This window comes from Abramis brama (genome assembly GCF_963993115.1).
Source record: "Abramis brama genome assembly, chromosome: 7".
Taxonomy (NCBI): Eukaryota; Metazoa; Chordata; class Actinopteri; order Cypriniformes; family Leuciscidae; genus Abramis; species Abramis brama.
This window is the reverse complement of record NC_139969.1, coordinates 32,605,861-32,620,588: the sequence shown is the minus strand read 5'-3', so window position 1 is coordinate 32,620,588 and position 14,728 is coordinate 32,605,861. Positions and strand designations below refer to the sequence as shown.

Sequence of the window (14,728 nt, the reverse complement as noted above, 5' to 3'; positions counted from 1 at the left end):
TACTGCGCAGCCTCAAACTGAGCTTGACAATGTAGATGTGACGTGAGAAACCTGTCTGACAGTTGTTAGAAGTCTTCTAGTAGCTGTGCCAAGAGAAATCTGAATAATTCCCTTCCGAATCTTGCAGAGACGGAGAGCATAAGTAGGAGCTAGAGCCCTGCGCAGGACTGTTTTCTTCATCCCGCTCCCGCCCGCGCCCGCCGAATTTCTGACCATTACCGCCCACTCCCGCAATGTATGTGTTACACTCCCGCCCGCTCCCGCAATATGTATGTCCACTCCCGCCCGCACCCGCAAAACTCTGAGAATTTATTCCCGCACAATAATAGAGATGCATTGATTTTGTGTCTTCTCCCGTCCTGCAGGAAAAAACACGTATTTGTATTGCTATTATTAAAGAGATTCATGGGATTGTTTGTTTCGTTTCCCTGGCCGGAATGTATTCTGGACACATACACACAGGACAATGGAGGAAATTGAGTGTATGCTGTTTTTGGATGGTTTTGTTTTTTTTTTGCTGTTTTTTATTCAGGATACTCCGTCTGGCGCGTGCAATGATGACGCAGTGAATAGTGATGATTCTCTCTGACCAATCAGCAGTCTGCCGTGTTTTCACGTCACATTTTAGTATCGCCTCAGCTCGCCTAGAACCTTGCCGGAGGTGGTACGAAAAAAAGTACCTGGAAGCAGATACAGTTACAACTTTTACACAGTGGAAAACCAAACAAAGGCGAGTCGAGTCGAATCGAGCCGAGGCGAGCTGGTACTGTGTAGTGGAAAAGCACCATTATTGACATCTCCATCATGTCGCTAGGCTACCTCCCGATCCCGCAGTGGGGTTTTTTAGCCACCCATTCCCGCCCGCAGCAAAGTTCAAACCGCCCGCTCCCACGAGATTTGCGTTGGGTCCCGCGGGACCCGGCGGGACTCAATCCCAATGCAGCCCTCTAGTAGGAGCTGTCCATGAGCTAGCAGGAGCAACTTTATGAGTCTCTATGGGCTTCTCCCTTGATTTTATCAGACTTTATGCCTCCACGTCCCCCCGATTGCCTGAGAGCTTCTCCTCCTGTCAATACGGTAATTTCTCTACTGTGCGACAGAGAGTCGCGTGGTTATGACGCAATCGTTAGCCTATTTTTACAAAAACTGCTTATACGGGGCCATAATGTAAGATACAAGGTAATGGAGCCTTTTATACATTGTCGTGTTTCTTTAGAAATAAACAATGGATAAATAGAGTCTTTAAGATGTCTCAGATGTAAAGTTATTCGCTGTCAAAGTGACGCCAAAATGAATGGGAGTCAATGGAATGCTAACAGCAGGTGATGGCTTGATAACTAATGGCGGCCCCCAGGGAAGGTACGCTTTCCGGGTGCTGGATTACCCCCTTGTTTGAAACAGCTTTGGCAGCTACAATGAACGAGTTAGACTTGGCTTTTTATCTAAGACGGCGCTCGAATCATTCCTTTGCAAGAATGGCGTTTTTGCTGTTTTGCCGACCGGATACGGTAAGAGTCTAATCTACCAGTTAGCTCCGCTGGTAGCTAAGCGATAACTTGTTGTGATTGGTCATAGTGTTATCCAATTGCGTGCAGTGAGATTTTCAAATGCATGCTTGGAGTGATGCTTGGAGTGAAAAAATATACTTGAAGTGAAAATTCAGTTTATTTTTTAAAAGTGTATTTATTTGCAATTTATTCAAAATATATTTAAGGTATATTTTAACTGTGTGCTGGAAATGATCATTGTAACAATGCATTGAAAGTATACTTTCAAAATACATTATAGTATATAATAGTATTTTGTACAAAGTATAGCTGAGAATTATTTGTTTATTAATGTGCATTTGTTATTGAAGACAAAGTGTGCAATTTGTAGTATTTGGAATAAGCCAAAGCTATTACTGAGCATACACTTTTTTCTCAAATATAGTACACCTCGATAGCCTCATGGGCAAGTGCGCCGACATGTCGCGCCGTTGTGCTTCGGGCGACCCAAGTTTGAGTCCCGGGCCCGGCTCAAGGACCTTTCCCAATCCCGTCCCCTCTCTCTCTCCCACCTCACTTCCTGTCTAGCTACTGTCCTATCCTAATAAAAGGCAAAAACACAAAAAATATATATATACAAATATACTTATGGTATATTGCTTGTATGTTTCGAAGACACTCGTAATGTACTTGTAACACAAATAAAGTACACTTTAATACCACTAATCAAGCATGTAATTAGTCCCTGCACAGGCATATACTTAAAGTATACTTGAAGTTGTTTCAATTTACAAATTTTAATTTTCAAAAGTACACTAAATACACTTAAAGATATGCTTAACTACAATTTAATTACAACTAAAATATACTTAGTACAAAATTAACTGTTTCAAAATAGTACACTTCAAGTTAACTTATAATTACCACACCAGAAGTATACTAAATTAGTCTGGCTGCTAGTATACTTAGCAGATATTTTTTTCACCAGAGCTAATATGCCCCCTTTAAGGATAAATAAGCTACAAAGGTGTACCTTTTGAAAGGGTTCTGCCCCAGTGACAGCTTTTGTACCTTTTCTTCTGTGTAGATTAGATTATATGTATGCTCTTTGAGTTTAAGTAAAATGGCAAATATGGTGAGTCAGTAACAGTCTTTTGAAGAATTGTGTTTTCCTTATATACCCAATATTAGCAAATCCAAAAAAGGGCCCATCGCCAGCTGTGTTCTGTCCTTTTATCTCTGCTTGTGTTCTCTTTTTCGAGGAGATTTTTGCATCAAAGACATCCAGAAATATGTGAATAGTGTGAAGGACACCGTTCTTTTCTTGTGTATTATCTATTACAGGCCAAACATTTAACTTTGTTTTGCAGGTAAATTGGTCTTCACTTAGGCTACATTATTCATCTCAAGAGGTCAGGAATATGTTCACATTTAGCAGTTTAATAAGTCAGTGTTTGAAAGAGAACTAAGCATTAAAGTAGGTAACACAAGCCATATGGAAAAGATGGCCTTTATTTAGGTGGAAAATGTCTCTCTCAGGCCTGTCTGTGATCATCCATCTACCTCTTTATTAACGTAGTCTTCCTACAAACCCCACACTGAGTGACATTTCAATCCTGACAACTACTCCATCAAGTTCATGTTTGACCTTAAGAAGGTCTTGCACCAGAATGCACATAGGACATGCCATCCCATTACATTTAAAAATCCAAATATAGTATAACCTCAGCAACACTGACACCTTAAACTTCTAATATTGTCTGAAAAATTGAAACATTTATGATAAATTATTTATTTCTAAACCACAAGCACAGAGTAATAAGTAGTGATGCCTGATTCTTGAACAAATCATCTTTTGAGCTGATTCCCAGCAAGTCATCGGATCACGAAACTTCAGTTCTGGGCTGATGACCCAAGACATACAGCCGAAGTAGCATGCATGCTCCTTGTCCTTGCACAGCACCGAATGAACCAATGGGCTTGCCCTGCAATCAAACCTATAGGTTTTGCCCCTGCAGGGTCCTAATTGGATTTTGGAGTCCAGTTTGGTAGAGTATCATGCTATGACTGCCGGACTACATTCCCAGAATTGTTTTGGGACATCTCAGAGATACCATGCTGTGAGCTTTATTAAAAAAAAAAAAAAAAAAAATTCTCAGAACCTCACGTCAGGGTGGTTTTTGAGTAATCTTAGGGGCCGCTCAAACAAAATGCTTTCTTGTGGTCAAAAACAGCTAAAACGCAGTGGAATGAAATAGAAAACAAAGGTCTGGAAGATGGGTTATTGACAGATTAAATAGATCCAGTAAAAATGTACATTCTGTCATTATTTACTTACTCTAAGGATGTTCCAAACCTGTATGCTGTTATGTATTTATGTATTTATTTGCTAAAATGCTAGAATCTTAAAAAGTTCATAGCGACACACACTAACAGGCTCCAAAAATGTCCAAAAAACCCTATTGTATATTGGGTGGGTGAATATTATACTATATTCCAAGTCGCCTGAAGCTGTACGATAGCTTGTGTAATGAACAAATGAAAGTACATTTGTCATTATTCACTGCTATGTGGTATATATATATATATAAAAAAAATATATATATTAAAGCTAATATCCCTTGTGAAAAAGAAATGTGCTTAACTGTATTGAATGATTGAATATGCACTTTTCTTCACAACTTGTTTTTTTTTATCTGTACTTGTAATTATATAAAATGTATTAAATAAAAGGCCACATTCATGATTATGTTTCTTGACACCTTTAAAAAGTGTATAATGTCAAATCAAAAAGTTTAGTTTAAAGTTGTGACGAATGCCCTTGTTTGTTACCATGGTTACTTATTATTTGCACCTGTGTCTTGTTTAGTTTCCTTTGGTGTGTTATGTGCATTTATAGCCCTTAATTTTCACTTTGCCTATGTCAGTTATCGTCTATGTTTTATGTGGTTGTTTTCTATGATTATTATTCCTGTGATCTCCTGTGTGTTAGTTGGAATTGTGAATAAAATGTTTGTTTTGGATACTCATCTCAACTTCATCTTCATCAACAGCCACAGCGTGACAAAGGTACATTTTAAATAACTGATTAAATAATCTTTTGTCATGATTTAAAAAAATAAACTTATTTTGATATTGACTACTATAGCATACTAAAGCACATGTAAAGAACATGATTATAATTTTGATTGTAGAGGGGTATTTGATATTGCATTTAAATTTGATATTTTAAATTTACTAAATTGCAACTTCATTATTACAAATGTGTAATTACAAATATAATTAAATGCATGGCATACAAGTTATTATGTGAAAGTTGCTGACATAGCATTTTAAAAACACTCATTGTGTGTGGCACATACTCACATGCATATTTTCATAGATGAAGTTTAAATATAGTGCAGATGGATTCAAGGACATGTCCTGTGTGAATAGGTCAGTTTTATTAGCAACTATAGACAAGAATATGCATTGTCATGTCGTAATAATAATATGCTGGGAGGTGATAAATTCGGTTCTCACACATGGTGATGGACTCAGGTTGTGTTGACTGGGTGAAAGTTGATCGCGCCGAAGAAAGGATCTGCAAACGAGGGAATTGTAGGAAGTGCTAGCACAAGCTGTGAATGATTGTAATTTCAGAACAACATATTCATAGTCTTAAGAGCTGCTTAAGAGCATAGCTTGTAGCTTCTGTTATGTCTAAGACTTCATGGACATAAAATGGATTTTGGGACTTCTAATCAGCTTATCCAACTATTTATACAAAAATTATATATTTGCATATCAAATTATCCACTTTGCTATAGCTGCTCAAATTACACTTAAAGGTTTTGACTTCATAACCAAACCTCCGCCTATTTATGTTAAGTCTTTCAATTAGGTTATAAGACAACTAATCAAGAAACAAAGTGAGTTAAGGTTTATAGAATATTATGACTAATCATATGCATAATCCTTAACCCCCACTAACCCGCCAAAATCAACCATGCGGAAAACACATCAACTCACTAGCCAATTTGGCTACGAATAATGATTGACTGTTGTAAAACTGAAAACCATTCAATGTTTAAAAATATTTATTATATTTTTGTTTTGGCCTAGTAGAAGTTCTGAATGGCTGGTAACTTAAAATTTAGTAGACAAATTAGCTGTAGAGTCAAAAAGTTAATTACAAACCCCGATTATAAATAAAAGGATCTCCCGTGGCAGGAAGCCATTAAATAAACACTCACTGATGACTGCCACATAAAAACATAGTAAAACAACACCATAGAGTCCCAGGTCTTGGTCCTCTCTCGTCCTCAACTGTCGTCACTCCTTTTATCCTTCCGGAGTTCCGCCATGGGACTCGAGAGCGGTGTGTCGCTCATTAAAGGCCCACTGAAGTGCCTTGAAACACATAGCATTTTTCAATGCGTTGACGTAATTTTCACTGAAACAGGAATACAGGACGGGACATATCGAGCAATCCTCCCCTTTTTTAAAAATTTCAGCTGCAGCTTAAGTGTCTATTTATAGTGTATGGGGCGGGACGCTTCAGATTCTAGAGAGCATTTGATTGGACAGAAAATCTGACCAAGAGACTGTATGTTTTGAATACTTATAATTAATACTTCCAGATTCATTTAAATCCTCTTTGTAAAATACAATACACAACCACTGTGTTTACAAGTCCTTTATTTTGGATGAATACAGTTCTAAATATAGCATATTTTATACAGTTTATTAAAGTATACAATATTACCTACATTTAAACTCATTTAACAAACTATTTAGATTTAAATGTTTATTTAAAAAAGTTAGGTTAGGTTTCATTTTTTTTTTAAATTGTACATTTTTTAGAATGTAAAAACATTTTTATTCAAGTGCAATTAACTGTTCTTTGTTATACATTTTTCATCAAAATTGTATTGTATGTGTGAAATGTCAGTGAGATTGACCCAGCTACTAACTCAACGGCTGGGTAACACAAAAACTACCCAACCATGGAAAAAAGAATCCCCAAATATTACCTAACAGGTTCAACCCAGCGTTTGGGTAGAAAATAATAACCCAATATTTTTAGAGTCTATTTTCTTATATGGTTATAATCAAGTTATAAGAAATAGGAGTGGAATTAGTGGCTCAAAAATATCTATTTATATAGAAACTAAAATGGTCATTGTACAGTTTTCTGCCTAATATTTTATATAGTATAAATGTGGTATCGGTTTGGAGGTAGGGTTAAGGGATCTAAAATATATCTATTAAATGGTAAAAATGTAAATACACAACAATCATATTTATTATATAAAATATTCATAAATATTTTAAATTTCTACAGCTATATGTTGTCAATACATCCATATACGCTTCAGTATCTATCCAAACAAAAAAAACAATTTCTTTACCTGCAAATGTTAAGTACTAATTCCTTCATATAAACAATGAGACCATGCAGGGTGATTCAAGTGAACTAAGTGCACTGTGACAGTAGCGTTTTCTACATTTAAAGGAGTCGTATTGTGCTTTTCAATTATTATTATTTTTTTACTTTAGTTGGTAATGTTGCTGTTTAAGCATGAAAACAAATCTGCAAGGTTACAAAGCTCAAAGTCCACTCCAAAGGGAAAATTTTTAAAAGTGTAACAGAATTAAATGTAGAAGAAAGTCAGTAAGAAAGTAGAAAATGTAAATGTAGAAAGTCTTTTCCACCCTGGAAAAAGTTTGTCCAAAGGCAGACGAATTCAGAGTGGTTAAAAAAAATGTCAGGGTCTGAATTGGGGTGGAATTGGTTTGAAATTGACGCCATCCTTAATATTTACATCTGAGTAGAGCTCGGGTTACAAGGGGCGTGACATTTCCCGAACACGCGCTAAGTGCTGCCAATCACAACACACTGGGCCAGCTAACCAATCACAGCACATTTCGTATTTCGGGAAGGAGGGGCTTCATCGAAACAGAACCTAAACAGCGCGTTCTAGCCAGACTGCGGAGAGGAGCTGTAATGATGTAAAATATGTGAAAAATAATGCCTTCTTTGAACAATCAAGCATGAAAACATATTCTAGTACACCCCAAAAATAAAATAAACACTAAAAGGGCATAATAGGACCTCTTTAAAACGACAAAGTAACTGTTCTTGGAAATAATTGTATTTCTATTAATACTGACTAGTTGCCCACTCCCCATTTACAAATGCCCACCTCACAACAGCATCCCATAATGCCATTATCACAAATTCTTGCATTCTACTTTCTCAAACTTATGACTCATTCGATATTTAACAGACTAGGCTATACACCTACATGCTAAACATGGGATTTTTGCGCAGCCAGAAGAAAACATAATTCCAAACTTCTAGCTTACTTCACACATGTCAAGCAAAGATCACAGCTTTTGGTCAGAACAAGAATATTCAGTTACCTTGAAAATCCTCTAAGCAATACCTTAGAGAATGAAGCAGCCTAGGGCTGCATCAATCTTTGCTCATATGCGAGGTCAGTGTCGGCTCCACTGCGGCCCACCAGAGGCTTATTAGCATTAATCATACCTTCAGCAACCATACTCTATTCAAAGTTAGACAAAAGACCCAGTTTTATATGTACCCATGCAATTGTCTCTTCACAGTGACAAATGGAAAATGTTTGGTTAGAGCATATTTACACAAACTATAAGACAGTAGACAGACATTATTTGAAGGCCTGGCAAGGATGTGAGTTTAATCCGCACATGTGCGCCACGCTTGTAGGTCAAAGAGAATTTGCACTGTGCTTTTTTCAATTTACAATAATCCTCTGCGTTTTGCACCTACTTTCACCAGGAGATATGTGTGCCATCCACAGTGGCTGCTGTGTCAGATGGCGTTATGTGGTCTGTGGTGTGTGATCCGGTTCATGGAAAAGAGGCACAACAGCTGCAGTGTCATCAGCCGAATCCAGTTGCTTTAAGTGATTAGCAGTATAAGCTGCAGTGAGAGCAACCTGCCTTAGGGTTCACATCTGACCCATTTTTTGAAGGCCGGAGAGGATGAATTCCATATGAGGCCTGCCTTCAACTCTCCCAGGATTCAATGACATTTAAGTATACTGTGTTGAATTCATGAATGAGACTGATCCATTTGCTTACATTGAAATTGGTAAGTTCAGCACAATTTAGTGCTCTTTCTATAGAGCTCGGTATTAGTGACAGTTTGAAAATCTCTCGGGTTACTGGAACATTGTGAGCTAAATGAGTGAGCAATGTCTGTTGATCAATGTTTTATGGTACGGTTCGATTTTCATTGACTTTCAAAGGCAGTCATCTAATTTCTAATGTTCCGGTGCAGACCACACTGATCCGCAGGGCTGTTATCCAATAATCAATTAGGCTTTCAACATTTACAGTGGATTTGATATTGCTTGTTATGTGAAAGAATCGCTGTGTCGTATCGCTGTTTTAATTGTACAATAAGTGCTCCTGTTGTCTTAAAATCAGTTTTTTAGCTTCTACGTTTTTGCTTCAGTTCCATTTAAAATTGTCTCCAGGGCAACAGTACTCATTTAGTGTGTTCATATTCAGCCTTGAGTTTATGCCAAATGTTTTGACCCATTGTCATGGTTAGTTGTTTTTTCCATGCATGCTATTTTCCAGAGGTTGAACTCAAAAATGGAATTTCCCACCATATTCTCTGACTACAATTTATTGTTATATTCCTTCTCAGGGTAAAATTGTTTTAAACTAAATTATTAAAAAATATATAATATGTTCTTTCATTAACTATGGCTCCTTTCATGGGTGCTTAAAGTGGCTTTTGTAACACTAAATAATTGGTTTCTTTTGAGATACTTTATGGAGACGGTATATGAAGACAATTAGCAAAAGGCTGCAAACAGGTAATATGGATGGCAAAAATCATTCAGAATTCATTTATGTTCCTGTTCAGCATTTTTCAGCATTAATTTCCATTGTGCTTAATTTGTGCTATTATGGGGTGCATATCCCGAAAGCATTGTTATCCAAGTATGGTTGTAAGTTCCATCGGTACCATCATAGTTCAATGATTCAACAAAACCATAATTCCAACGAACATTCACAAACAGCATCACAAAAACTGGTGTGGTTTGAACAGCGCTCAACCTGTGGTTAGAAGTTCATTTATTTCACACTAAGTATAGTACAAACCATTAACATATTAACTGACATATCAGATAACTAAAGTGCATTTAGTACAAAATTAGTTCCAGTTTAACAGACTTCAAGTATATCAATTTAGTATACCAAAAGTACAATTGTAGGGTATTTATATTAAGTACATAAATATATAAATGTAGTACACTTAGCATAAAATAAATGTATTTCAAATACATTTAGGTATATATTTTATTTTCACTAGGGGACATGTGGACTTAAATAGCAAGCTAACATGCAATACATTGCTATATCTTTCATTCCATTTAAATATAGGCTATATAAACATTTTATTCTTACTCTAAAATATGCTGGGTTGTTTCAAACCATGTTTGGGTCAAATCTGGACAAACCAATTTTTAAACCCAACAGTTGAGTTTGTCCATATTTGACCCAAGCATGGGTTGAAACAACCCAGCATTTTAGTGTATTTTAGCATAAATCAGTGTCCTTTATGAAGAGTGCACATGTGCATAAATGAATAAAAGGAACCCTGGAGTCAAACATCATATAAAGTAAAACGAGTGAAGTGAAGTAGTCCTCAGATACAGTAGCATGTCTGTTACAGAAATTACGATGGAAAGAACACTCCTGAGTTGAATGAACCGCATGTAGCTAAACAGGAGTAAAGTCTACACCAATTACATATTGAATGTCACGCGATTTAAAAAAAAAAAAATATATATATATATATTTCTTTTGATGGAGATGCATCCATGTTTCTACAGTTTCAGGAAACAGTCAAAACAAGCTAGTTAATTTATCATATGCTGCATCGCACTTCAGTGTTTAAGTGTCTCAATGTAGGAGTGGGCAATATGACCAAAATCTTATTTCACGGTATGAGAAATTTTATTTCACGATAACTATCTATATCTTGATATAGCTGTTTTTATTTTATTTTTCTCATTAAAAATAAGAACAAAAAAAACAATTTACAAACAGTAGGACAAATACAATAGAGCAAAGATACAAATTAAATAAACGTTTACATATTTCAGCTACAGTAGATTTGTTTAACATGAACTGATTCTAATTAAAGATACCAATACTGATTCAGTCAAGAGAAGTGAACGGTTTTCTCTGTCTTTTGTTGTTTGATTAAAATGAATGAGACAGACAACAGTTTATCATGCTGCTGTCCCTTGACCGAATGCACAGATCCAATTTACTGACAAACATCCAATTTTCACCCAAATGTTCACATTAATTTAAGACATAACCAACTATGCATAACCTAAATGGGACAACAGTAGTATTAAAATTCTCTACATAACAGTTTAGTGGAGGTGAATTTTTATGATAAAAGGGGAACAACACATCAAAGGGCTTTCTCACCCTTCTCTATTTTAGTCTCGGCTGAACTAATGTTCCTTCAGAAGGCAAAGCCTAAGCTATTCATACATGGGAATAGCTTTACCAAAGAAGGTTTAGGTAGGCATAAAGGCACACTCTCAAACATTATTCTCTTTCTTCTGAGAATTTAGGAAAATTTAAAGTTCTTCCTTATATCAGTGAGAACCAAAGTAGTTGAATGATTGAAATGCACTAAACTAAGCATATATCACTCACTCTCAGAGTCTTATATGCAGATTCAGAGAATCCAGTGTTGTGAGTGGCAGAGATCAGTGGGAAGATTGTGTAACATCCATAAACTACAGTAGCACCATTCAAACCTTTATATTCAAACATGTTTTAAAACATCACTCTGTTCCTCCTCCTGTGCATCTACAATATCAGACAGAAACCGATGAGGAAAAGAAGCAGCCACAAATTGCGATGCAGCAAATTACTTGCAAACACAATAACACAATTGTAAATCGCAAACACGGATTTTCCTTTGTCCGATCATGAGAAATGTGACACAGACCTGTGGTCTAAAACCATCCTACTCAGATTTACAGCTTGGTGAGACGGAAGACATATTTATCTTGAGGACTCGGAAGCAAACCACACTTGATGGCAGTTCCCTGAAGTGCAAGCACAGCATCATCAGTCATGTGAACGGCAGCAGGCAATATCTAAGTTCATCTGACTCTATGAAGGTCAAATTCCTTCCAAGTCCAAAACATGGACGTTGAGCCTGCAGTCATGAAGGGTTAATGACATCAATGCTCATTTAATCCATTTTTTATTGATGAAATGTCTTGTTTTTTTAAGGAAAAAGGAAATAAATGCATTTAAAACTGCTTAAAGTTCTTCACACAAAAAAAAAGTGCAACACATTTATACGAATACATTTTGGTATTTATATAACGAATATTGAGGAAATGCCAAATAATTATAATACTATAGTAAAAGAAAGTATATTTGACCATATAGTATAGTAAAACCTTTCAAAAGTTATCTTACAATAATATGACACATACAAACTTAACAGGGACTTTTTTTGAGGCCCTTTAAAACAAATGTGTTTTATTCAATGCGTGACACAAATACAACTAGAACATGGTGTTCAGACGTTAAACGTTTCAATGGGACAAAACAATGTGAAATTATCTTTTCTTCAGAGTTAACGTCCTCCTCATGCAATTAAAGCTTATGTCGTGAAATGTGTTTTGCCCATTGCTCGCATGCTAAAATATAGCTTAAAGAGTGCGATTTGACCGGTGAGAATAGTATAAACTCCTCAATTTGAGGATGATTTAGTTCACATGCGCACGTGCCGGTATGAGATGCTTCACGCGCCGTTGGCCAATAATACATTAAGAAGCATGCCAGCTTACCTGTGAATGTCCCTGGTACATATTCAGTCCAAGTGCTGAAAACACCCGCCGTGTGTTGGTACCCACTACTGTAAATTGTCAATGTGGAGGAGAAAGATGAGCGGAGCAATCCCTGAGTCTCGAGATGTTGTTTTCATGCTCCGGCTACGTCCACGTGAGGGTTCCTCGTACAGGACCTTTCACGAGACCGCGCATCCGAGTTTCTGACGTTCATGTTACATGTTAGCTTCGAGGTAGAGAGGGTTCGTAAAGCAGGAACGGTCTTCCTCTTTTTTCCCCTCGGGTTATTCCACACACTCCTCAGTGGAAACGTTCGAGTCCCAGCCCACTTGAGCGCGGAAACGCCTTATTGAGCAGAATGCCACCTCCCATGAATAACATCAACACTCAAAGATGTGCTGCTGATGCTGGAGGAAGAGGAAGTACACTACAGTACACTTTATTAGTGTACTTTATACTGCTGAGTGATAAGGGGGTGTTAATCTGATGAAATTGGAAACCTTTACAGTCTTCCACATACATGTACTTTCTAAATTGTATTTATTACAGCCTAACAAAGAGTATTTACAATTAGTTCAACAAAATAAGTAGATATTAACAAAGCATTCTTCTTTATTATGTTATATTCTAAATAAAGTAAATGTTGCAATACTGTATACTAATCTAAAATCACATTAATCTAAAGTTTGACATACTGAACTCCTCAATAAATGCTTTGTGATGGAAGTCAAACCTCACAGAAACATGTCCAGGCCACATTTCATCCTATTTTAGGATGTCAAGGTTTAGGGACGTTTCTTATTATCGTTATTATTATTATATTTTTATTATGCATTGTTTTTTTATTAACCATTATTGTCACTGATTCTCTCAAAAAAATAAAAATTGAATTAGCATTAATTATAGTACAACAGATATTACCAATTGTAAGAATTGAGAAATTAGGAAATGCCGGACAGTCTGGTTGGGGAGCACCCAGACCCTGAGAGGACAAAGGACCTCTCTGGAAATTACCATTTGAACTCACCATTTGTGAGGCAAAGTCACACCTCAGAACACATCTCTCCCTCTCTTCCTCACTCCCCCTCTCACATGCTGAGACCACATGTAAATCACCCAAGAAAATGTATAGTTTAATGTGAATGATTATCACAGAGTATTTTTCATGTTTGGTATCATTTAAAATGTCACAGTGCGACTGGTACAAATGTCTCATTTCCAAATAAGTAAAACAAAAGGTAATAAGGTTTATCAGAGTTTAAAAGTACTGGCAGCTCATTACTAAGATTTTTTTTTTTACTAAGACACAAAATTAAAAATACCTGTAATAAAATAATAATAATAATAATAATCTGGAAAATTCCTTCAGATTAATACAGTACATTGTGCCCTATTTTTATGGATTTTTTGTTGAGTGCGGCAGTACCCTGTTCCTTCCATCACTGTCTCATTGGAGGCATTCATTATGATTGATTGTCTCTTGTTCAGTGTAGCAGTCCAAGCTTAATCAGAAGTGAGACACACAACAACCTATTCACTCGCAGTCATCCAGTCTACACTGTATGTCAGCTTCAAATTAATGAGCTGACATGTAATCAAATGTTTCTCCTCCCTGAGTCATGACAAATAAGGTCAGGACATAGAAATCCTCAATAACTGCAAACCCTCAGTCTTCCTTATGATTTTTTCCTGAATTTCTAATGGTTTCAGTAAATCCACATCCTAGTGAGTATTATGTGACAAAAAAGAGAAAAGAAATCAAATAATTATACGTGTAGACTTCATTTTTCCAGTGACAATAATGCACTGCTGTACGACTGCATCTCATTTCTTGATCATTATCTTTAATATTTTAATCATTTCTTGATCAAGATCTTTAAGTGTTTGATGTGCAATACAATATAAGCATTTACATTTGCCCTCAATTGTTCCTATTTACATTCAAGTATTTAGGACAGACCTAAGCCAGTTCTCATTCAGGAATATTGTTTTTTGGGTTAAAAAGTAACTGAAATTTCTTCGGCAACTAAAAGGTGTCTTCAAACATCTAGTAGGAATAATTAATACATTAAAGCACAGTAAACTGCATACAATATAATAATATAACAAGTTTTTACCAGTGTTAGGGGTAACACATTACAAGTAATGTGAGTTAAGTAATCAGATTACTTTTTAAGTAACGAGTAAAGTAATGCATTACTTTTAAATTTACAAGTTACTTTTTCAAATAAGTAACGCAAGTTTATTGACTGACACCACCAGTCCCCATGTTGAGAGTAATTGTGAGTAAGTGCAGAGGTGTTTTTGTGCGCTGTGTGAACATGATAGTAACTGTAGTTCTAGACTGAGGGTACGTTTACACGA

General features: G+C 36.3%; 1 protein-coding gene across 2 annotated transcripts in view; it reads right to left on the bottom strand.

Annotated features, from left to right (window-relative positions):
* pex5lb (peroxisomal biogenesis factor 5-like b) overlaps window positions 1-12,686 on the bottom strand; it is a 51,998-nt gene extending 39,312 nt beyond the window's left edge. The window contains exon 1 of one of the 2 annotated variants that reach the window (XM_084119399.1): window positions 12,365-12,686. In XM_084119399.1, the coding sequence (XP_083975525.1) occupies window positions 12,365-12,385 (21 nt within the window). In that variant the 5' untranslated portion in view covers window positions 12,386-12,686. The remainder of the gene's footprint in view (window positions 1-12,364) is intronic. The other variant, XM_084119398.1, reaches the window with a different exon arrangement.
* Window positions 12,687-14,728: the final 2,042 nt, after the last annotated feature.